Consider the following 24,294-nt stretch of genomic DNA (forward strand, 5'->3'; position numbering starts at 1 on the left):
GGGGCGTGGACCTGTTGGGGAAGTAACTGTGACTCCCTTGAACATAGTCAGCACCGAGTTCATGTGCTTCCTCCTGAAGAAAACAGAGCCTCTTCAGGGGCCTAAATAATGGAGCCAAAGAAAGGGAATTGCGTTTCAAAGCAGGAGGAATGGGTGCTAGTCCAGTTTTTAAGGCTTGAACACATGTATTTCATCAGCTAGTCGGTGGATAGAAACATGAGTTTTTATTTTGTGGGTAGAAGGCAGAAGCTCATCACCTCTTTAGCTGGAAGAGGTGAAGCAGGTACCTCTTCCTCCCACCCACTCACTTACCCTCCTCCTCTGGACCATCACGCTGCCCCTGAGCTCCATTGCCGTCTCTAACTCCTGCATCCCAGGTTCTACTTCAAGTCCTGCTCTCTTCCCAGAGGGTGGGGAAGTGAAAGCAAAAACCTGTGGCATATGGACTAAAGAATTCCAGGGTCACTGGTGCACAACCGTTGTGGGCGTGGCATCACATACTTTTAGCCGTTCAGTCGGAGAACTTTCACAGAGCGCCAGCTAATGCGCGGCACTGGGCTGAGCCAAGTGAACAAGGTGTGACCAGACAACAATAGAACAGACATCTGTGCATGGCACAGGGGGGGCCCATGCCACCCCAGGTAAGGGGAGCTTTTACAATAACTTCTAAGTGGGGAGTCTTGAAAGGCATGAGGTTTCATTCAGCACAGGGGAGTGATGGGCGGAAGAGGATTCATTCCCATTTCTAGAGATTCTGTTTACCTGAGGGTGTCAGGGACCGTGCAGAGGGAGGTTTTGCAACATCGATCCTCCCCAAGTGCTGTAAGCTGTGTCTGTGAGATGCTTCTGGACTTTCAGCAATGTCAACCCTTTGCCCTGTGTGTCCGAGGTGAGGGCTGAGGCATGGAAGAGCCCGGAGTAGACAGACCCCGTAGGCATAGTGTTCTTTCCAGACCTGGGACCAGTCTGCTTTCATCATCACTCCTCACATTGCACTCATCATCACTCCACAGCTCAGAGCCACCCCCACTGGACCCAGGAGCAAAGTTTCCTAAAGGAAAATGACAACTGTGGTCATCAATCAACTCCTGTGAGTGGACGTTGAACCATGGCGTCTGGGAAATGAGAACGCCGCCTGGTGGGAAATGGTGGTTAATGTTTTTAATGTCCACACCGACTGCCTCCATACAGTGCTTTCAGGTTTACAAGTGATTTGACAATCATGAGCACATTGGATCCTTCTGACTCTGCTGTGGGCCCGCATAGCATCCCCCCCACTGAGGCGTGAGGAGACCGGGGTGCCAGGTAGTCGAAGGCTGATCCCCAGGGAGAGGCAGAGCTAGACCATCAGCATCTGTGACTTTTGGCGCCCAGCTCTCTGCTCTTGTAAGTTGGGACCGTGACCATAAGCAAACTGCAGAGGCACAACGAGCAGTGCCTTCCCTTTCCCTGGCAAGCTTGGTCTCAGCCTATGTTTGAGTCCTTTGCCCTGTTTCAGTCTGACCTAGATACTTTGGGGGCCAAATCCTTGGAGATGGAGCTGTAGAAACAACACTGCCCTCTCCTCCCCCTCGCCCCCACCAAATCAGTCCATTTGGCCCTTAAATAAGTTTGTGTATGTGCGTCAGAGCTGGTTAAATGTTTTATCTGTTTAACATTGCCATGGCAACCTCGAGGCATCGTTTTGGCTTTCAAGTGGTGTGTTCAGCAAAGTTATGTGTTCGTTTGGAAGGAGAAACACTCCTTGGAGCTCAGCCAACGGGCACGGGGGCGGCCCCTGCCTCGTTCCCTAAATCCACTGGGCTCCAAGACTTGGCTCACTTGGCAGCCTAGGGATGGCCACTGCAGGGGGCGGTTTTCTTGTTGAATCATTCTTTTCAGCGGGTTGGCTTTCTGTGGTTGATTAGGAGAGGTACAAAGTTAGCTAGGCCTGCTGGCCTTTTTCAGTGGAAAGCCCCAGGCTTGTTTTTCCCTCTGGCTGGCTGATCTCAGGCTTGGGGTCATCTGGGGCTTCCCAGCACTGCCCACCTGCCTTGTCCTGGGCTCTGGGCTCTGCTTTCTTCCCTTAGTACATCTAGACTGAGGGCCAGCCTGGACTTGTGAATCAGACAGGCCAAGTTGGAGTTCCTTCCCTGCTGTTCTGTGGCCTTGGGCTAATTATGTAATCTTTTGAAGCTTCTATTTCCTGTTCTATAAAGTGGGATTGATAATAATGTCTACCTTATAAAGTTTTTGTGAGGACTAATGAGGTCATGAAAGTGAATATGGGTAATAATTGCAAGGATAAAATATAGCTCTGCCTTGTGCCAGGTGCCATTCTAAGTGCTTGATAAATGAGCTAAGGTGACTTTATTATCCCCATTCTCCTGGCATATGGGTGGCACTCAATGTATGGCAGTTTCTATGGTGACAATGGTTAGTTTTAGCAATCATTCATCTGTTTGGGGACATGGAACCTTTTGGAAATTGGAGAAAACTTGCCAGCCCTCTCCTCCCCGCCAGGCTTATCCCCAGAATTTTGCATAAGCCTCGCAGATGCTGGGTCCCAGAGCCCGGCCTGGGTGCCCCCTGGAGCTCCGTCGACCCCAGGTTCAGTGTTCCTGCTACTTAGCGCACAGCTCTGCTCCTTACACTGGCCTTTCAGGAACCTCTGTAGAAAATGCCAGCACCTGACTTCCCAAGACAATAGGAATTTGCATGTAGGCACAGAGAAGGACAGCGTTGTGGTTTTCAAACTTCTATTCCATGAACAGAGCCCCCGCCCCTTTTCCCCAAATAAAAGCCTATGTGGAACCCCATATGTGACAGTGATAAAAGCTGTATTGCTGTCATAAGCAGGAGTAAGTGGCCCAGGGCAGGGCCATCCTGGCCTTTCCCTTCCTCACTGTCACAGCTACCCTCGAAGCCTCCTTTCAGGCCAGCACCTGGAAAAACACAGTGATGAAGCCTAGAAAGGGCAGGGAAGCGCCAGCCCTCAGGCCAAGGCCATCAGGTCCCAGCTCTGCTCAAGGATCCAGCCCGCCTTTCTCTGGTCATGTCTCCTCTGTGAAAAGAGACAGTCAAACTAGGTCTTCTTTTTCACCTCTGACCTGGACGCTGCAAAGCATCATGGCTAAGAGCATGGGCTCTGAGGGCCAACTGCTTGTGACCAAGGGCCTGTTAAGCGTTATATCTATTATTACAGTCACACCTTGGAACCATCCTATGAAGTAGGTGCAATTATTGTCTATGTTTTGCACACGGAGACTGAGTCTTTAAAAGTTTTTTTTTTTTTTTTTTACCCCAGATTACTCACCTAAGAGGCAGAGTTGGAGCTTGAACCCAAGTCTCTCAAGTTTAAGAGCTCGTGGTGTTCACTTGGGTGACAGAGAAAGGGCGAGACAAGAATAATCTTCACCTTACCAATCCCTGTTCTCCTTATTTTTTATTTGTGGATGCAGCAGAATCAGCTGATTTTAGCCAGGAGTTAGCGAGAGTGGGGAGATTGAATATTTCTGGAAAGGGCCTGGGTTGACCTGTTGATGGGAACTCAAGAAACAGGGGCAGGTGGCCCCTAGCAAAAGGCAGCCTCTTCAGATGGCCTTGAAGAGCCCTGGTGCCAGGTGCTCTGCCTGTTCTCACAGGGCGTCCTGGGCCCAGGGAAAGCCATCGGCAGGCAGCAGGATCAGGTTTCTGGGCCCAGTGACCTGGGGCCCTCCCAGCAGCTGCCAGAAAGCTGGCCGCATGCCTGGGGAGTGTCTGAGATCCTTGGGCAGCTGAGTGGCCTCTGCCCTGGGTCTCTGGGCCTATTTTTACACAGCCCTAAGGGTGTACATGTGTTACAGAACCAAGAAGGAATGAAGGAAAGTCCACGGGCCACCTAGAATTGAAAGCAAAATGCAAAGCGTCCAGGGCCACGATCGGCAGGAAGCATCCACTACTTCTGACTCAAGGTGGCACATCCACTGTCACTGCTGAAGTGCTGGCCAAAATTCTCTTTCAAAGATGGTAACAACCTCCACGTCTGTCTCTCTGGCTCTTTGGCCACACCTCTGTTTCACACCATCGTTGGCTCCTCATTTCCCCCTCCAAACTCTTGAGCACACAATAGAGGAGATTTCATGATCTGGTTGTGATCATTTCCTGCCACTCAGCCACTCAGATTCTGCACACCAGACCTGCTGGAACTTGGAGTGCCCCAAAGAGGCCGCTCGTGCCTTTGTACTTGGATGCATGCTATCCAGACTGCTGGGAAGACCTTCTGATTGTCCCCCCTGGGTAACGTGACCTTTAATACTCAGGTCAGTTGTTACCTCAAGTAGTTGAGATAATTAGGTGCCTATTTTCTTATGTGTCCCCAGAAGTCCTGTACCTGAATTTCTCATAACATACTTTGTGCGGTTGTCTGTTGACTTATATTCTTGAAGGAGATGCCGTGTCTTTCACCTGAGTATCCTAAGTAAGCCCCGATCACTTATATGACTGGCATATAATAGGTGTTTAGTAAATGATGGCTGGCTGGCTGGCTGGCTGGATGGATGGATGGATGGCTGGATGGACGTACAGATGGGAGGTGGAAAGACCAGGAATATAACCTACTAGTATTTTCGTATCATTATCTACAGCTGAGCAGTGATTTGAACACTGAGTATGAACTTGGAATTTCTGTATAGGATTTAAGAAATGGATATTTGGCATTCTTCTGGAAGTATCTTTCCTTTTCTTTAATTCCTTTTTTCCTTGATTGACCCAGAGGCTCCAGATAGGACAGTGCAGTTAATTTTCAGTTTAGTGCATTCTTTTGTGTTGTTTGAGGTAAGCATTTTTAGGTATCTTTATAACACCAGAGATGATTAATATTGATAATATAATAAAGCACCGTTCTAAGTGTTTCACATGTTTTCACTCATTTTATTTTCATAAGAACCCTATGGAATGGAGAACATATTTTGTTCACTCCATTAAAGGGTATTGAGAAATCAGACCCTGATGCCTTCGCTGTGCTTTGCTGATTCAGGTTAGAGGACTCTCATCCTTTACCATGTTGTAGAGCCCAGGGTTACTGCCTTTGTCCCTGATTCTGTCAGCATTTTTATATAATAATAATAATAATAATAATAGCAGCAAACACTTACCATGTACACTTATAGCTGGGCACTGTTTTAGACATTTTATCTGCAGTAACTGATTTTAGATTCATAAAATCCTATGAGAGCAGATATTATTCCCATTTTACAGATGAAGAAACTGAAGCAGAGAGGGTGAGTCACTTGCCTGAGGTCACACAGCTAATATGTGACAAACTGTGTTTTAAACCCTGGAAGCCTGGCTCTAGCATCCATTCCCTTAACTGTTATCCTGTTCCACATACAAGGCAGTTGATTGAAGAAGGAAAAAACGCTAGCTGTGATGTGGACGTACAGAAATTACATTTGTCATACTAGCCCCTCGTATAAGTATGGGCCAAGTCTTGGGGTGATTCATTCCATCTTGGTAAGGAGATTTGCGATGAAGAAGAATAAGCATGGACACCGGACTCTGGCAGATCTGGGTCTCACCTACTAGGAATGTGCGCTGGGCAGGTGACTGAATCTAGGAGTCTCCCCCCCCACCCCCCCAGCCCCCCACCCGCCCCTTGCAGCTGAAAGAGGGGGATGATAATGGGAGCTACCTCCTAGGGTTGCTGAAGGTATGAATGAGGTAGCCTAAAAAGCTCCTGGCATCATCTCAGCTCATGATGAGTGCCTGTCCTATCGTCATCACCTTCCCTGTTTACAAGTCACATATATCCTAGCGATTGATTTGTGCATTAAAAGTTTTTTTCATACTCAAAAAGGTGGCATTCAGTAGGGTAGGCTAAACAATGTGCCCTCCCAACCCCGCCCACAGGATGTTCACGTCCTAATCCCTACAGGGAACCTGGGAATGTTACTTTACATGACAACAGAGACTTTGCTGATGTAATTAAGGATTTTGAGATGGGAAGATTATCCTGGATTACCTTAGTGGGCCCAATGTGATGGCAAAGATACTTGTGAGAGGGAGATAGGAGGGTGAGAGAGTTAGAATGGGGGAAGCAGAGTCAGAGAGGGGGAGAGGGGAGAGAAGGGGAGGAGGAGGTGGAGGAGAGAGAGGGAGAGAGAGAGAGAGAGAGAGAGAGAGAGAGAGAGAGAGAGAGAGAACGAGAGAACAGCTGGCTTTGAAGATAGCGAAAGGGGCCGCAAGCCAAGAAGCTGGACAAGACAAGGAAATGCGATTTCCCCAGAGCCTCCAGAATGGGTGCAGCCTGTCGCTATCTTGATTTGAGCCCAGTGAAACGGATTGTGGACTTCTGACCTCCAGGACTGTAAGATGATAAATTTATATTGTTTTAAGCCACTTAAGCTTGTGATGTTTTCTTACAGCAGCAATAGGAAACTAATATGCTCTGGGATTCTAGCGAAGTAGCTCTTACTGTACGTATGTAGATGGTAAAAGGTTTGGGTTCATAGCAGAAGCTCATCTCGCTACTAACTGTGAGTGAGCATTGGCCAATGGGTTTCTGAACTGACTGCAAGTTGCTTCCATTGTTAGAACCTTCAGAATAGAGTTTTCCACACCTGTTCGTTCAGAGCAGGTCCTTGTAGGGAAGCATGGGGAGGACCGGCCGACATTTCATTTCCAGCCCTGAGCCCCCTCAGATACTGAGCTGTCTGTCTAGCGTGTGCGTGGCAAGTACCACTTCATCTGGAAATTAGAAGTGAACGTCAGGTATGCCGGAGTTTTTTTCTGCCAATGTAAACTCACAAGTCGGTGCTCTGTTCCCTAGTAATGTGTTTGTCTTGTAATTAATATGGCATTTACGCAAATTTTGTGAGAGATTTATATAGTTTATATGCTGTCTAATAACAGCAGAGCTTCGTAATATATATAGTGTGTTTTTCATCTTTTTTAGTTCAATAAAAATTTCCATATTCCCAGACCTGGCACGGTGCTAGGGACATTGGAAGTGCTCAGCTAATGTTTCTTAGATGAATAAGTGGAACAATTAATGGTCCAGCTGTCTAGGAGCTTCCTAGAGAGTGGGGCTGAGGTTGCATATCAAATCGTAACGTCAAATGCACAAGGCACTTTTAAACGCTGTAAAGAAACTTGACTCATCCTAAGCCAAGAAATTCTCTCATATCTGGTCTCTTCTCACAATATTATATTTTAACTGAGTCACAAAGGTGTGTGGCAAAGACACCAAAATAACAGATTCTTTTCATTAATAAGGCAAGTGATGTTTGGTTTGGCAAAGCCTCTTCCCGCAGTGCTTCTCCGGCTTTAGTGCATGAGATTACCTGGGGAGCTTGTTAAAACAGATGGCTGGGCCCCACCTGCAGAGTTTGTTTCAGTAAGTCTGGGGAGGCCTGGAGAATTTGTATTTTTTGCGAGCTCTTGGGTGATGGGGATGCTGCTGGTTGGGTGACCACACTTTGCCAATCAGTGTTGTCTTAGAGTCATCTGAAAAAAGCTGCTTTTGAGATATGCCTGTGCAAACATGCATTTAAACATATATTCATTTGCAAAGTTGTCTAAAATTTTTTTTTTTTTTTTTTAGCAATATCTCTAAAGGGTTTATTTATGTTTGACTCTTTTGAATGAGCCCATCCGTTTGCTCTTTTGGGAAGGTTGGAATGTTTTAGACACCTCTTGTCTGAGAACGTTAGGGTCTAAGTTCCTAGCATCTGAATTGTGTGTGTGCCAGGGCCGGTTTCTTTACCCCTTCCAGCTCACTTAACCTCTGTGACCCTTGGGTTCTTCCATTGAAAAACTGAAGTGGTAATCCTTTCACACATGGTACTAACTGCCTGTATCCCACTAGACATTCACTTCTTTGAGGGTGGGGCCACATCCGTCCATCTGCCCAAACCAACGGGCCCCTGGTAGATAGATGCTCAATGAATATTTACTGAAGTAATTCCCATCGCATCTCCCTTGGGACTAAGGTATTCTAAGGTTAAAGAACTTCGCAAGTGTGAGGATGGACACGGGGAGAATAGCTACAAATCTTCTTGAGCTGAAAAAGAACTTGGATGGTGATTTATCACCATGTAGATTGTAGCTTAATCTATAAGCCATCTGGATCTCATGCTGGGATCCACCTCCCTGCATATGTCTTTGTAGAGTTGTTATGCTTCGCCCTAGCATCAAAGGGGTGTCTTTTGTGTGTTTGTTTTTTGTTATTTTTTGATTTTTCTGTGAAATAGAACTTAGCAAGGAATTCCTGTTTGTCCGGTATTAAGGCACAATTAGCCTACGGTGTCTCGGTGTTGGAAACCAGGGAGCACATGAATGCCAGTGTGCTCGCTTAAGCGAAGGATAGACAACCATGGCCAAGGAGCCGAGCTTAAAACACAAACAGAAACTGAACAGATGCCAATAGTTAGATGAAAATCAATGTACCTCCTAAAAATAGATCTCCCAGCTTTTTAAAGAAAGGATCTCATAGTCTGGCGATAGTGGGTTATCCCTCTCCAGGCAAAAGTTGGCAAAAACTGGGTAATAGCTGCCCTTTGGGGTAGGTGTGGGCTGCATGTGTCACACTCCCTACCATTCCCTGTTTTCTTATAACCAGCCCATCGTACTCATTTGTTCCCTGCCTGCCTACACGCCCAGCACACTGATGATACACATGTGGAGTTTTTCAGCTCCAAAAGATTGTATTCTTATAATACCATGGGCTTCCTCAAGAATGCTAAGCACTGTCGTGGTGGTTTGAAAGATCCCTGTTCTGGGAGCATTTTGACTTTGAAAGAATGCCTATCAGTGTTTATATTGCTTTAAATAATTCCCGCACCTGAATATTTAAAACACTATATACAAGAACATAAATGTCTTCCACAAAACATGTCCAAAAGGATATGGAAGAAGTCACTCCTTTCTCTGTGAAGTTCCTTTTGATGTAAAGATTGGATTTGGTTTCGAGGGATTGATTACTTGCCTTGTCACACTACTGAGGGCCAAGGGCAGGGAAAGTGACCAAACAGCGTTCAAGCGTAATAGTGAAGTTCCCGCTGTTTGGTTGTTAATGCTCCCTGTTTCTAGAGGCTTGTAGCTTTAAAATACTTTGTGTTAAGTGTTCACATTCCAACTGTGCCATTTAACAACTGCAGTTTTAGGAAGACACTTAACACTCTGTGCCTCCATTTCCTCATCTGGAAAGGCTGATAATATCTACCTTATTTAGTGCTGAAAATAAACTGAAATAATAATGTATGGAAAAGAACGTATCCCAGTGCTTTGTGTTTTTTAAGAGTACAAATACTGGTTTCTTGTGAAGCCTCTATAAGGCTTTCAAGAAAGGGATCATTGTCCCCATTTTCCTGAAAGGAAAGCTGAGGCTCAGGGAAATTAAGTACCTGAGCTATCCGGGAAGCCTTGAGAGATCCACAGTGCCCCAGACTTCACCTCTGGTCCTGTGAAAGCTTTCATTTCCCTCTCCCCCGTTCAAATGTCCTCTTAGTAATGGCTTCCATCACAATGCAAATGACAACACTTTGACATGCGCTAGTTTTTCCTATGAGTAGATTCCATGGGCAAGAGGGAGTCCCACATTGGCGTGAACGTGGTAGCAGTCGTGTAGAGTTGGATGGGGTGGCAGAATGGGACCAAAATCTCATCTTTCTCCCCCTTCCCTCTGAAGGAACAGGAAGGCAAGAGGAGGGCGTGAGACCTGGTTTCCTTCACTGTTAGGAAGGATGACTAGTGCTTACCTTTCATGGGAGGTTTTGAGATGTGAATCAACTTGGAATTAAAGGCTTCTCTGGGGCCCCCTCCTGCTTCTTTAAGGGGTCATGCAAAAGAAACCCTAACTAAAGCAGAGGGCCTTTAAGGGTTAACCTGCGGATGAGAGATTTCTTCTGACTTGCTCTTTTTCTCTATCATCAGTCTTGTAAGACTCCATGAGAGAGACTTACAGAGATTTTATTCTGAGTTTCAGAATTTACTGGTGATTTCTTTATAAATGGCTGTAAAATGCTCTATGTTTATGATCACCCAGCAGTTTAATTTTAGCCTTTAGGGGGAGGGTGTCTTCCTAATGCATTGATATATAGGTAGAACCTTATGAAATCGCCCATGTTGAACCATTTTTTTACTCACAAAAAGCGCAGTGTTATCTGGCTCAACTAAATACTTGACAAGGGCGGAAATAATAACAGATTAGCAGTATATAACAAGTTAAAAATTGTCACTACTTCTCCACAAGTGCGTTAGCTATCATGTAGCCTTGAAACGCTCAAGGATATCCTGTAATAGAGATGTTCCTTGTCTAGTGTGCGCTCTTCCGGTGGACTGTGACCAAACGTTCTCTGACATTCTGGCTATGACAGTAAGCAGAGTTGAGAATTATTTTAATATTAATAATGTTCTTAATTATTTTAATTGTGTATAATTTCTGATTGGCATATAGCTCTGCCTTGATCACAGATTTTTCTTAAAATTTTTATTGGGGAATATTGGGGAACAGTGTGTTTCTCCAGGGCCCATCAGCTCCAAGTCGTTGACCTTCAATCTAGTTGTGGAGGGCGCAGCTCAGCTCCAAGTCCAGTCGCCATTTTCCATCTTTAGTTGCAGGGGGCACAGCCCACCATCCCATGCGGGAATTGAACCGGCAACCTTGTTGTTGAGAACTCACGCTCTAACCAACTGAACCATCCGGCCACCCCAATCACAGATTTTAAAACTTGAAATTATTAACAAGTCTAGTTTCTCGGTATAAATTATTTTGTATGCTACTTGCCAAGCCTCCCAAATGATATATTAATGATCACCAGTGTGTCTAAAATTCAGGCTCAGCTCTTTAGCCATACTATACACAGCTTTCAAAATAAAAAAATTAGAAGTAACGTATGTAAAAGGTCCTAGTATTATGTCTGGCATATAATAATTCCCTACTCATTGCTGGGCACATCTGGAGTTGGAATGGAAAGAGAAGGGCAATTTTTGAATTCCATCTCCCGCAGAAGTGAACACTACAGGGTGATACCTGCAGGCTGAAGGTAGCAGAGCAGTCACCTTCATTCCGGCCATCGCCACAGGGTGAGAGCAACGTGTTTGCGGGATTCTGAATTGAGTACCGAAGCATGCCAACTTACCTACTTGGCTTTGCTTCCCTGGTAATTAATGCTGCCAGGATGGTCTTGCACTTCCATACCTGCTATCCTTGGAATTTCAGGGTTGGAAATCCATGGATTGACCCCTCGTGAGCAACCCAGAAGAACCCTAAGCTACAGACATCAGCACATTGTCTGAGCCACAAAACTGAATTGCCCAGGCTGGTGTGTGGGAGCCAGTCCTCAGATGGCTGAGCAAGTCTAGCTCTTGGCCTCTTTTACAAATTACCCCATCACCCTGTTCCTTTCCATGTGTTTGTTTTGTGGGTGAAATGATCTATTCTAGTGGTTATTTCCAAAACTGAGGATTTGCTGCACTCTGGGGGCGTATCAAGGATCTGCTGTTTTGTTTTTCTTTTGCATGTATATAGTCGGTTTCTTAAAGACTTTGGGGTGGCTTATGGGCTTCAGCGTTAACATGTGGCAAAGATTCAAAAACAACCCAGACCTTCTAAAAAGAGCATAGTGAGTCCGTGTCAGGCTTTTAAGTAGGTGAGTTGATGGGTATAAGTTAGCGCTTACCGTGTCAGTGAGCTGTTCAGTGGGGTGATGTTTGGTTACAGTGTGCTCCTGCCCAGGAGGCTGTCTCTTGCATGAGGGAAGGACCTCACTGTTTTGTCACCACTGTTTCCCCTTCTCCTAGAGCTGGGCCCACAACTCAGTCATTGCTTTTCAAGGAATGAATGAGGCTACCAAGTGTTATAGTTCCCGGTAAAATTCCCAAGTGCCACTTTTCTCCCTTTGGTTCAAGAGGCAGCCACGTGTTTGGGGTCCAGGAGTCAGGGTTTTCTTGTGAAAGCTGGAATCTGAGTTTGTATCCTTCTCTATACATAAAGCTAAAGTTTTCTGCAAAAAAAGTATATATATATACATATATAAATAAATATATATATACGTACATAATACATGTACGTGTGTGTATACATATATATTTGACAAACAAAACTGTTTGTTTAAGTTCTTAGGGTTTCCCATGTAACTTAGTAGAGGAAACTGACCAGAAAGCTTTTGGACAGAAAGCGCTGATTCTGACAGGGTCAGAATGAATTCTCGCTACAAGGAACCCATTCCTAGAGAGGCTATACTACTGTCACATAATTGAGCAAGTCTCAGAGTGTCACCGCTCTGAAGTGATCTTTTGCTTTCAGGAGAGGCCAGTGATATCTAATATTCTGCCATTATGACAGAAGGAATTGGGTGAGGACAGAGCCTTTTTAAAGCTCTATGTCAAGTTCCAGACCCTCTACATATGTCAACCCATCTACTCCTCCTCAGTAAGTCTAAGAGATAGTTGTCAGTATTCCTACATGACAGGTGATGAATTTGAGGCTTGAAGCAGTTACTAATTTTCCTAGGGCCTTGTGGGTCATCTGTAAGGGAACAAGAATTCAGTGTGGAGTCCAAAGTCCGTATTCTTTCAACAGATAATGTCACCTAATAATTCTGATGGAATACAAGTACCACTGGGAAGAGGTAACCCATGGGAAGCCAGTAGCAGTCCCTTGTGTCTTAGGTGTTATAAGGTTCATTTCACAGATCTGGCCGCTGAGCTAGCTTGCTGATCATAATTTAGTTAATGGCAGAAGCAGGATTTGAACCCACGTTTGTGTGGCCCCAAAGCCTGAGTTATGTCCTCTAAATGTCACTCCTTAGCCCTCTCCACTCCCCTTCGGCATTTGTGTTCAGCTCCTGACTTAGAACAGTCCCTGTGGGAGTACTGGGCAGTTAGGGGTCGTGACTCTAAGGTGGTAGCAGGAGAAATGATGCTCGGAATGGTTTGCTGAATAAACACGCACAGAGGCGTCACTGGGCCTTTCTGACTGCTGGTCCCCAGGGGAGTTTTCCCCTCGTCGTGACTGCCATCTCTAAAAGGGCATACCCTGCAGAGCTCACCTGGAAGGGTTCATTGTGGGAGCCTTCAGAATAAGGACTAACTTCTAGAACGTATGCTGCAGCTCTTCTCCCAGATTTCTCTTTGTTCCAAGGGAAAAGTTGAGAAGTCAGAAAATAATAGGAAAATGAAATATTCTAGGCAGTTGGAAGGAAAGCAGAAAAAGATAGTCACTGGAGGAATTTGAGATTCTTGTTTTTGTTTTTTTCCTCCTCTAGACAGAATTTTTTGTATCCATATGGACTTACATTTGCTGTAACAGCAGAGAGACTCCCACAAAGTTTTTTTTTAAAGGAATTTTTGACAATATCTTGGAAAGCTGAAGTTATAAGTACTATAAACGATAAGGTGGATAACGTTGCCAAATTGTAGGAAGGAGCTGGGCAAGGCATTAAAGCAGCAAGAGAAACAGACAGACAGAGGGTCTCAAGCCCCACCCAGGCCCTGAGTCCCACATTCTTTAACCTTCTGCTTCAAAGCCACCAAGAGTGCTAGAGCTGACTTGTTGGAAACTTTGATGTCTGAATGGTCCGAGCTGCGACAGAAGGTATGGAACCTCTTGTCTTGCTGGACAAAGTTGGCTTCAAGCATCAGCCAAGCAAGCAGCAGCCTGTGGAGCTTACAAGGGGAGATGCTACCGATGATTTCCCCACCTAGAGTGTTTGAAATGCCACCATGCATTTCCCTCATTCTGGGGTCCCCTTTGTAGGATGACGACGGTAGTGTCTGGACCCCACCAGCTCCGTCCAGGACCACTGTGGCCCATGAGTCATGTGATCCTACGATGATGCTGGGCCCCAGTACTGACCTACGTGGACCCAAACAAGCAAAACAAAAACCCATGAAGCTGGGAAATCATGTATTAGGCGGTGGCCCCTAGGAATGCACAGAAAAGAGACGACACTGGTGAGACGGCATTTAGGAGGGCATTTCCCCAAATTGCGTTTTGCTTTTCTGTTTGGTTCCATAGTTGGATTTCTTTCTTTTCTTTTCTCTATTTATTTTTGGAAGGAGCCAGAGGATGGAGTGTCAGCAGGGTTAGATAGGAAACAGACCTTCTTAGTAAGTAACACATGGCTCCAGATGCTGGCATTCCCTCCCAGACCTCCCTGTCTCTGGGCCTCCACCTCGATTGAGGACATGGCTTGAGCCATCCCTGATGTCCTCAAGCATTCAGACCCAAAGGGCACGGCCTCCCTTCTGTTGCCATGATAACGGGGCCATGACAAACCTTTCCTAAGAACTGGAAGGACCCCTGCCTGCTCTCCTTCCCCATGTCAGCAGCTGGATGCGGCCCTGGGGGACCAGCCTCTACTCTTGCTCAGTGTCCTCTCTACCGCTCTCCTCCCTTGCCCATTGGCCTCCAGCCATTTCGACTTTCTTTTGCTCCCCAGAATGCGATGTGCTGCATCCTGTGTGGAAGCCCTCAAGCCTTAGTTCCCTGTGATGGGTATGTTCTCTTCTTCCCACTCTCAGTGCCCAGCTAACTCTAAGTCTCAGCTCAAATTCCCCTTCAGTCAACACATATTCTTGGGTACCTACGCATGATGTGGTCCATGCTGTTCCAGGGCTTGGGGCTACTTCCGTGAACAGGAACGGACAAAAAGCGCTTATCTCTGTGGACGTACTACAGCTATCTCTTCCTTAAGAAAGTCTTACCTGATCCGCTCCCCCCGCCGGCTAGATCAAGCCTTCTAGTATGTGACAGATGTGATTTGCACACTATTTATTGCCAGTTCCCCTGCATTAGACTGCAGGTTCTACAAAGTCAGGGATTATATCTGTTTTATTCACTGCTGTATGCTGAATAACAGCCAGCACACAGCCTGACACCAGTAGGTGCTCAGCAAATATGGTAAAGGAATGGATGAATGATGATTATTTGTGTTGGCAAGTAGCAGTATCAGGTGTGAGGATCACTCACGTTTCTGGAAGGAAGTCATTTGAGCTGTTAGATGAGGCTTGTGAAGAAGCTGCAATGTGCTTTCCAAGTCCCCGGAACTTGCAAGTTCGCAGCCATCCTTCTGTGGGCCCCAGTCTCCCATTGCCGAGGCTTCAGGCATTTCATGATTTTTAAATAAACGGCTGTGACCGTGTCTGACTTTACTACAGCAGCTGTTTGCCTCCCCTGCAGTTTCATCCTCCCAGGAAGGAGATCTCCAAGGGGCCTGCTGAGAAACTCTTAACTCATAAAAACTAGCACCCCATTTACTCAGTATGCCCGGAGCCCCATCTTCCTGTGGGCTGTGGTGGCATCGGTAGAGATGATCTTCATTTGTATCCATCATTTTCATGTACTTTAAGCTCAGCTACACTGGTATTCAGAGGAAAATGCTGCCATGACAACTGCCACAACAGATGGTACTTGGTCAGTCTCTAAGCTACAGAGGAGATAGACAGCAGCTCTCCCGAGGTTTGCATATTTTACGTTATCGTGAGCCCCAGTCCAGCCGGAATCATGATTGAAACGTGAAGTTTTCCATTTGTCTCTTCTACCCCCCTTTCTCTTTCCAGTTGTTTGGCATTTGTTTTGATTTTCCTTGCTCTCTGGCTGTCTTGGGTGGAGATCTACGTCTGGATGTGGGAGACAAAGGCTAAAACATACGTAGTCCGTGGAAGTTGCCCTGCCAAGTCTAGAGTTCAGAGACTGTTGAGAAACGATTCAACATTGGCACAGAGGTCCTGGCTGACACGGGGAGAAAGGCTTACTTGCAGGCTTTTTCTCTTGGATGTTCATGGGCCACACAGCGTGAAGGCGACATTTGGCCCCCAACAGAGGGAAGCCCTGTGAAGTACATCGGTCTTTGTCTAGCCCCTCACTCCATCTCCTCGTTAATCTAGCGTCTTTCTGCTCCCAGGGTCTCCGAGCCACGCTGTGGTCCCACTTCCAGGCTTCGAGCCTCCACCCCAGCTAATACTGTCAACTCCGGGAACTCCATCCCAGAGCTCTTGGACCCATTGCTATGGCAACAACTACAACAGCCTTCTCACCCAGGGCTGCTCCCTGCCTCCCTCAGCAACACTGGAATGTCAAACTTTGCAGATTTTTTTCCAGCTAATTTTGGAAAGTAGTTTATATTGGCTGCTATGTGTTAATGAACAGCTTTGGTCATATTTACATACTTTGCTGGTTAAGAGTCTTTTCCTTCGCTCTACCTCCCAACTTGAACTCGGTCCTCATCTTGCACTACGTGTCTGTATCACACATGAGCCACGAGCCTCATAAAAGATGGGCTCGAGAATACCCCTGTGCTGCCTGCTGGGGTCCTGCCACCAGGCCGTTCTCAGGCCTTTCCTCTCTTGGGGTGTGCTGGGAGTTTGCAGTCTCAACAGTACACGAAGATGGATTGTTTACCTGGAAGAAAATCTCAAGGTGAATTTTAATCACAAGAGAGCCTGGATCAAAGACACGGTCTCCCCTTCTGATCTCATTCCAAGTGAAGCCAGGAGGTTGGAATCCACATCTGACCCTGTTCTGTTTCCCAGCCCCGCGCTCTTCCTGGGGTGCAGATGAAAAGCGCGTGGGTCTCGGCCACCTTGTCAGGAGTGATTTTTAACCTTAATGGAATATTATTAAAGAGTGGATTTGAGACTCAGGAATGTTTTTTGAACTCCTCCTGTGAGGAGAGAATTCATAGCAGAGGGGAAAAAACATTCAAGGCGTTTGATGGACTTAGGATCGTCTTTTAAAGGATGGCCCACGTTCTTATTTTCAGTTTTAACATTTTCTGGGAGTACAATCCGGCCATCCGTATATGGCTCCCTGTTTCATCGCCTCTTTAGGAGAAAGAGTTTTTGGTGCCTTTTGGGCTCCTTTCTCCACCTAATGAAGAAAGATCCTAATGCTTCCCTTGATTATGTATTCTGATTCTCCCCGAAATGGACGGAATTGGGTTGGGGGAGGGGGGAATAGGGGATTGTTGAATGGCTCTGTGGACCCTAAAGAGAACTATCACGTCAGTGTGAGCTCCTTGTCAGGGAGGACTCTGGACCACCACTGTCAGGAGAATCGAGCACAGTTATGTGGATTGGATGGATGACTAAATGAATTGTATAAGTAACTCTGGCTTCTCAACCTGGGCACCTTGACATTTTGGATTGGATAATTCTTTGCTGTGGGGGGCTGTCCTGTGCTAAGCATCGTAGGATGTTTAGCAGCATTCTTGGCCCTCTACCCACCAGACGCCAGTACAGTTCCCCAAAATGTGGGTTGCCAGACATTGCCAGATGTCTCCTGAGGGACAAAATCCTTGTCCCTTTTCTCCCACGCTCCCCTTCCCGGTGGAGAACTACTGATCTAAATTATGAAATTCGTTGAAAGAGTACTAGGTCTTTAGAAAATGAACAGGAGAAAAAAGTATTTTGGGTAACCTATTTATAGTTCTTCATTCCTTTAGTGGAATTTAACTTTAAAAGAAAGCCCAGTAGATAGCTGAATTGAAGTGTACCAAGGCTAGTCTTGCAAAAAGAAATGGCTATGTCCTTTAAATGATCCTATGTGCGTTGAATGCTCCATGAATGTGACAAGTAAATGTACTTTTTGGCCCTTGAAAGGAAATTTCCACAGAACTACAACATGGTAGTCAAGCAGTGCTTTTCTTGAATATGTTGGTGGGTGTCTTTTAATTTAATATCACATTGCTGCACTATTGTTGAAAAACTTAACCTACCCATGTCAGCCCAACTACATGACACATGCCCGGATAAATATCAAGTGTACTGTTTTTGATTTTGCATTAACAGATGCAAAAAGCTTTTTCTTTTTCTCATTTTCAATGGGGACATAATTGTCAAAGCCTTGCTTATCAGCTATGTGCATGACATTAAATAAAGAAGGAGGAAAAGATTATAGGAAGAGACACGGGATAGAAGAGGAATTTTATAATTTTACCATGATTTAAATACTAATGCCTCTTTGTGGGGACAACAGATCCTTTTGACTGGTTTTGTTTTGTTTTTTAAATAATTTTTTATTTTTCAGTTACAGTTGGCATACGATATTATACTAGTTTCAGGTGTATAACATGGTGATTAGACATTTATATAACTTACAAAGTGATCACCCCAATAAATCTAGTACCTGTCTGACACCAGACACAATTATTACAATGTTATTGACTATATTCCCTATGCTATACTTTACATCCCCATAACTATTTTGTAACTACCAATGTGTACTTCTTAAGCCCTTCCCCTTTTTTACCTATCATCCCCCCAAATCTCATCCTATCTGGCAACCATCAAAATGTTCTCTGTATCTATGAGTTTGTTCCTGTTTGTTTATGTTGTTCTTTAGGTTCTACATATAAGTAATATACAGTATTTGTCTTCCTCTGTCTAACTTATTTCACTCAGCACAGTACCCTCTAGGTCCATCCATGTTGTCGCAAGTAGTAAGATTTCTTTCTTTTATTATGGCTGAGTAATATTCCATTGTATGTATGTACCACTTTATCCATTTATCTATTGATGGACACTTAGGTTGTTTTTGTATCATGGCTATTGTAAATAATGCTGCAGTGAACATATGGATGCATGTATCCACCTGAATTAGTGTTTTGGGTTTCTTAGGATAAGTACGCACAGTAGAATTACTGGGTCCTTCTTTGTCTATTATAGCCTTTAAAGTCTATTTTATGTAAGTGTTGCTACTCCAGTTTTTCTGTTTGTTTCCATTTTCATAAAATGTCTTTTTCCATCCCTTTACTTTCAGTCTGTGTGTTTCTTTCAATCTGAAACGAGTCACTTGTAGGCAGCATATGTAAGGGTCTTGCTTACTTATCCATTCAGCCACCCTGTGTCTTTTGATTGGAGAATTTAATCCATTTATATTTAAAGTAATTGTTGATAGATATGTAGTTATTGCCATTTTATTATTCACATTTTTAAATCTTTTTTGCCCCTTCTTCTTAAAGAAGTTCCTTTAACATTTCTTATCATACTGGTTTGGTGGTGATAAACTCCTTTATGCTTTTCTTGTCTGGGAAGTTCTTGGTCCTTCTGTTCCAAATGATAGCTTTGCTGGGTAGAGTAATCTTGATTGTAGGTCCTTGGTTTTTATCACTTTGAATATTTTGTGCCAATCCCTTCTGGCCTGCAAAGTTTCTGTTGAGAAATCAGCTGACAGTCTTATGAGAGCTCCCTTATAAGTTACTAGTTGCCTTTCTGTGGCTGTTTTCAGGATTGTCTCTTTGTCTTTAATTTTTGCCATTTTAATTACAATGTGTCTTAGTGTGGGCCTGTTTGGTTTCATCTTATTTGGGACTCTTTGTTTGCTGGGCTTGTACCCTGTTTTCCTGAAAATAAGACCTAGCCAGACAGTCAGCTCTAATGCGTCTTTTGGAGCAGAAATTAATATAAGACCTGGTATTATATTATATTATATTATATTATATTATATTATATTATAATAGTAAAATAAGACTGGGTCTTATTAATTTTTGCTCCAAAAGGTGCATTAGAGCTGATTGTCCAGCTGGGTCTTATTTTCTGGAAAAACGTGGTATGTCTATTTCCTTCACCAGGTTAGGGAAGTTTTCCATCATTATTTCATCAAATAGGTTTTTCATTCCTTGCTCTCACTCTTCTCCTTCTGGTACCCCTATGATGTGAATGTTGGTATGCTTGATATTGTCCCAGAGGCCCCTTAAGCTGTCTTCATTTTTATGGATTCTTTTTCTTTTTGCTGTTCTGATTGGATGTTTTCTGCTACCTTAGCATCCAAATCACTGATTTGATCCTCTGCTTCATCTAATCCACTGTTGATTTCCTCTAATGTATTCTTTATTTTAGTTATTGTATTCTTCATTAAGAATTTTAATGGTTCTTTTTTATGTTTTCTATCTCCATTTTTATGTTTCTGCTCTCTTTGTTGAAGTTCTCCCTGAGATCACTGAGCATCCTTAAAACCAGTGTTTTGAGCTTTGTATCTGGTAGATGGCTTGTTTTCATTTTATCTTTAGTTCTTTTCCTGGAGCTTTGTTCTGTTCTTTCATTTGGGACATGTTTCTTTTCTCTTCCCTGTGTTGTTTCTATGTACTAGGTAGTGCTATTATGTCTCTCGGTCTTGGTAATGGCTTTATGTAGTAGGTGTTCTGTGGGGCCCAGTGGTGCAGTCTCCCTGGTCACCTGAGCTGGGTACTGTAGGTATGTCCCTTGTGTGCATTTTGTGTGCCCTCCTGTGGTAGTTGAGCCTTGATTGCTGTTGGCACATCAATGGGAGGGGTCAGATTCTCAGGCTGATTGGTTGTGAGGACTGGCTGTGACTACAGTGGAGAGGCTATTGTGCAGGGGCTGACCCTGTGGAACAGTGTTCACTTTAGTGGGGTTCTGCTGCCTGCTCAGTCTGCCGTTAGGGTGTGTCATTTGTGGAGATGGTTGGGTAGTGCTATAGTGTGGTCTGAAGCTGGCCACAAAATGTGTTGGTTCTGGGGCCTCTTGGGAGGGGCTTTGTTGTAGGCCAAGGTCATCTGCTGCCTGTGCCTTGCCTAGGGCCACTTGGTATGACTAGAAAGTGATCTGAAGATGGTTGCTACTCACTTTAGGCTTGGAAGTGCCTGGGAGAGGCTAACCTGTGGACTGAGGCCAGCTACTACTTGTGCCAGGTTTGGGGCTATTTAGAAAGACGTATGGGGCATGCCAAGGCCAGATGCTGTCGTTTGGGGTTTGTGACCCTTTGAGGGATTTTAGGAAAGTCGGTAGCATGAACCAAGACAAGCCATTTGTATGGCAGAGCTACTGGAAGGGGCTTGGGTGTGCCTGTAAGTTGGGTGGGGTGGGATCTCAGAATCACCGGGGCAGGGCGGACATGTTCACTGAGACTCACATACGGCACCGGCTGCCCTAGAGCTGGAGCTCAGAGCAAGTGAGTCTGTCAGCAAGTAAGTATGTGTATGGGCCCTTTAGGAGGAGTGCCTAGGGCTCCAGCAGCCCTGTCTCACTCAGCTACAATCTCCACCACTGGTTATGAGAAGTTCTCACCCTGGCCCTGGAACCCAGAGCTGGTGAGCCTGATGTGGGGATGGGACTCCTCAGGGAATGGGGACCTTGAGCTGAGATATCCCTCCCAATTTTTCCCCCCCACACGTGGGTGTAAGACTAGTCCGTTCCATGTTTCCACCCCTCCTGTCGGTCTCCACATGACTTCACCTGTATATTCTTAGTTATAGGACTTCTGTGCAGCTACATTTAATGTGATTCTCAATGATGCATGTTCTGTAGTTCTAATTCTGATGTGGTCTTGGGAGGAGGTGAGCATAGCCTTTACGTACTCCACCATTGGTTTTGGTGTGTTACTACTGTGTAAAATAGCATAAATAAGGGCTGATAAGTTATTTTCTCAAAAATGAGGTTTTGTAATGGGGTGAAATAGCATTTAGGATGATAATTTTTATTACACTTACAAATGGAAGCAAATTGCTCCAAAACACCTTCCACAAGGCCGGTCTAGCCATTCTCTTCCGTTCCTTCCCCTCCCCACCTCCCTTCATGACGGTAGCACCTGATTGTCGCTGTCAGTCATCCTGGGCTAGAAAGAAGAAAGAGTTAAAAGCAATCTCTCTGTGGTAGTGGCAGGCATAACCCATAACATCAACATTTATTTAGTTTGCTGGAAATTCCATTCTTCCCCTTTGCCTTGAGATGAAAAAAAAAAAAAAAAAAAAAAAAAAAAAAGTCGTCGTGAAGGTGAGCTGGAGGCTGGGAAAGAAATGGAATCCTGAGCTAAAAAATGCAAGGATAGAGTTACCTCAAGCTCCAGGTTGAGTGGATTCTTCTAAAATGGGTGCAGTTTTATTCAGGTGCCCCATAGATTAACTTAAAGCATTTGAAAGATGTGAAGACTGAAAGTAGAGCAGGCAAATGCCAGACATCTGGGGGGGCATTGATGTGACCTTCAGGAAGACAGCTGGAAGACTGGAGCATACTCTACTCAAATTAGAGCTCTTAAAATGTAGACACTTCATTCTCTGTGGCTATGAAGGAGCCATATTGCTTGGGGGAGGGGAGGGAGAATAGTCATATGTATACTGTATACTGCGGAAAACAGTCATTTATTAGTTCAAAATAAATTCCATGGGTTAAATACTGGTTTCAGTCATAAGAATGTTGATGGTGCCTAGGAGGTCAGGTGGATGGTGCATGGTTGTGGAGATAAGGGAGATTGCCACTGTGAAATGCAAACTGTATGAAATTCAAAGAGCCTTGTGCCAAGTCAAAAACAGTTTCTTTTATGTATGGTCACTGTTGACATTAATCAAGCCCGAACATTTTCCTGTGGACCAAAAATAATTAGCTCTGACAACTGAATTCCAATCAGACCTTTAGGAATGACCTAATTGTTCTTTCTTGAGGGCTGTACTTTGGCTCACCCTTTGCCATGGCCTTAACCCTGGCAAAGATGGGAGGCCTCCCGGTCTCTGTCAGGTGGATCCCTTCTTGCTACAGAAAACCCAAAGGACAGAGGGCTTCCGTGAGGTTGCAGCCCTCCCTGTTCATCTGCAATGCCTGCCATCCTGAGAATTTTTTGAATAAACACTATCCAGATTCCTGCTGAAATTCCCATTCACCGTTCGTACATTTGACTTCCTGCCGCCTCAGTGGCTAGAAATTTCTCCGAGCTGCTAGTAGAGAGGTGGGTCTACTAACCTCGTCCCACCTCTGTTTTTCTGGAAGCTGCTCAAGTTTTCAGGATTGCACTGGTGACACTGATCCACATAAAAGCTCCAGTTCCAGCCTGGTTATTTTTGGCAGTTGTGAGCAATCCAAGGCCTCAACTTTTGGCTCTGTATGGTTGGTATATTAGGTAAGCTTTTCCTGTGCAAGTACAGACAAAGGAGAGAGAGTTTTGACCTGCATCCATCTGTCCATCCGGTGTTTTCATGTCCTTCTGTTTTTCCTTGTGAAGAACTTTAGCGAATGCACAAGGAACCCTCTCTCTGACATAGCACTTTGTTTCTAATAAGAGATGGCTCTGGAGAAGGTTGAACATTTATTGAGTGTATATTGTTGTTTCTTTCCTCCTAGATTGAAAATATAGATGCCTGCTTGAATTTCCTGGCAGCTAAGGGAATAAACATCCAGGGGCTGTCTGCAGAAGGTAAGTCAGCACCTTGTCATGAAGCTGCCTTTTCATCATTAGAAATGCCCACCTGTTACTTATTGATGACATGACTATGGTTAAAACAAGAGATGTTGGTGGGCGCTTCTGGTTTTTCCTTCTGGTGTTGATGTAGCTCAGTGCTTTTCTTGACTTGAGGATGCCAACTTTTTGACAACCTAAAGACTCACTCCAAGAATGCATATTCAACCATGCTGGCCAGGTCTGCCAGATACTGAGGGACTTGTGAGGACACAGCCGCTTCTCTTTCAGAAGGGCTTAATCAGACAATGCTGATTTTATTCACCCGACTAGCAATTCAGTTAATTATCAAGCCAGGCCTTATCTGTGGGAGAGAGAACACTTAACCACAGAACATATTTAAAGTGTACAGTTCCCAGGGAGAAATGCCGAATCCTTATCTCTTACTTTTATTAGAGGAAGCAATACTTTTTTTTAGCTTAAAAAAAAAAAAATAAAAGCCCTTGATTTATTAATGAGAGGCTACATTTTGACATCCCGATTAGTTTTTAATTAACTCAAATTTCGTGGCTAATTAGCACCTTAGTGATTGCTGGTGGTTTTCTATTCAATTAGGTATTGGTCTGGAGATGGCTGGTCTAACTTCTCAGCCTCTTCAGGCAACATCTTGCTCTGGAAACGTTTGTGCTCTCGCTCCTATTTGTAAACACAAGCAGCTGCCAGCTCCAGAGCTGCCGTGGGCCCCGGCATGCTCCCAAACTCATTAGGCTGCACCTGCCTCCACTTTTCCCAGAACAGGTAAAGCAGTTCGGGCTTTAGAGGACACCCCCTTTCCCTAGCAAGGTTGTGTTTTGAAAAGATGCCTGTTAACACGGACTTCGGACTTCGGTGGTCAGGTCATGTAGGTGGTCAGGATGGGGAGGAGGGGAGCAGTGAGGAAGGACACAGCCCAGCCGAGCAGGTAAGTTTGCAAAGGTGATGGATTGCAATCCGGCTGGTTCCTTGCTTCTGTTCTGCAATTCAGGGGACGTTTGCTTTTCCTGGCTGTGTTTCTGAGCTGCAGTCTCTTCCAGTATCCGTGGTGGGTGGCCACTACCGGGGCCTCGTGGGTGTGTCGTGTCTCGGAGTGTGGCTGTTGGAATTCCCTGAGTGGGAACTTGAATGAGCTGGGCCTGTCCCAGGTCAGGCCTGGTCGCACTGCTTCCAGA

General features: G+C 45.0%; 1 protein-coding gene across 11 annotated transcripts in view; it reads left to right on the top strand.

Annotated features, from left to right (window-relative positions):
• The window catches only part of NAV2 (neuron navigator 2), a 717,995-nt gene that overhangs the window by 472,756 nt on the left and 220,945 nt on the right, over positions 1–24,294 (top strand). For all 11 annotated transcript variants that reach the window (XR_012497554.1, XM_074336128.1, XM_074336129.1 and 8 more), the window contains one exon: positions 23,032–23,104. Coding sequence is in view for 10 of the 11 variants with exons in the window: in XM_074336128.1 (XP_074192229.1) it covers positions 23,032–23,104 (73 nt within the window). In the remaining variant the exon portion in view is untranslated. The remainder of the gene's footprint in view (positions 1–23,031; positions 23,105–24,294) is intronic.

This window comes from Rhinolophus sinicus, linkage group LG06 (assembly GCF_036562045.2).
Source record: "Rhinolophus sinicus isolate RSC01 linkage group LG06, ASM3656204v1, whole genome shotgun sequence".
NCBI classification, from domain to species: domain Eukaryota; kingdom Metazoa; phylum Chordata; class Mammalia; order Chiroptera; family Rhinolophidae; genus Rhinolophus; species Rhinolophus sinicus.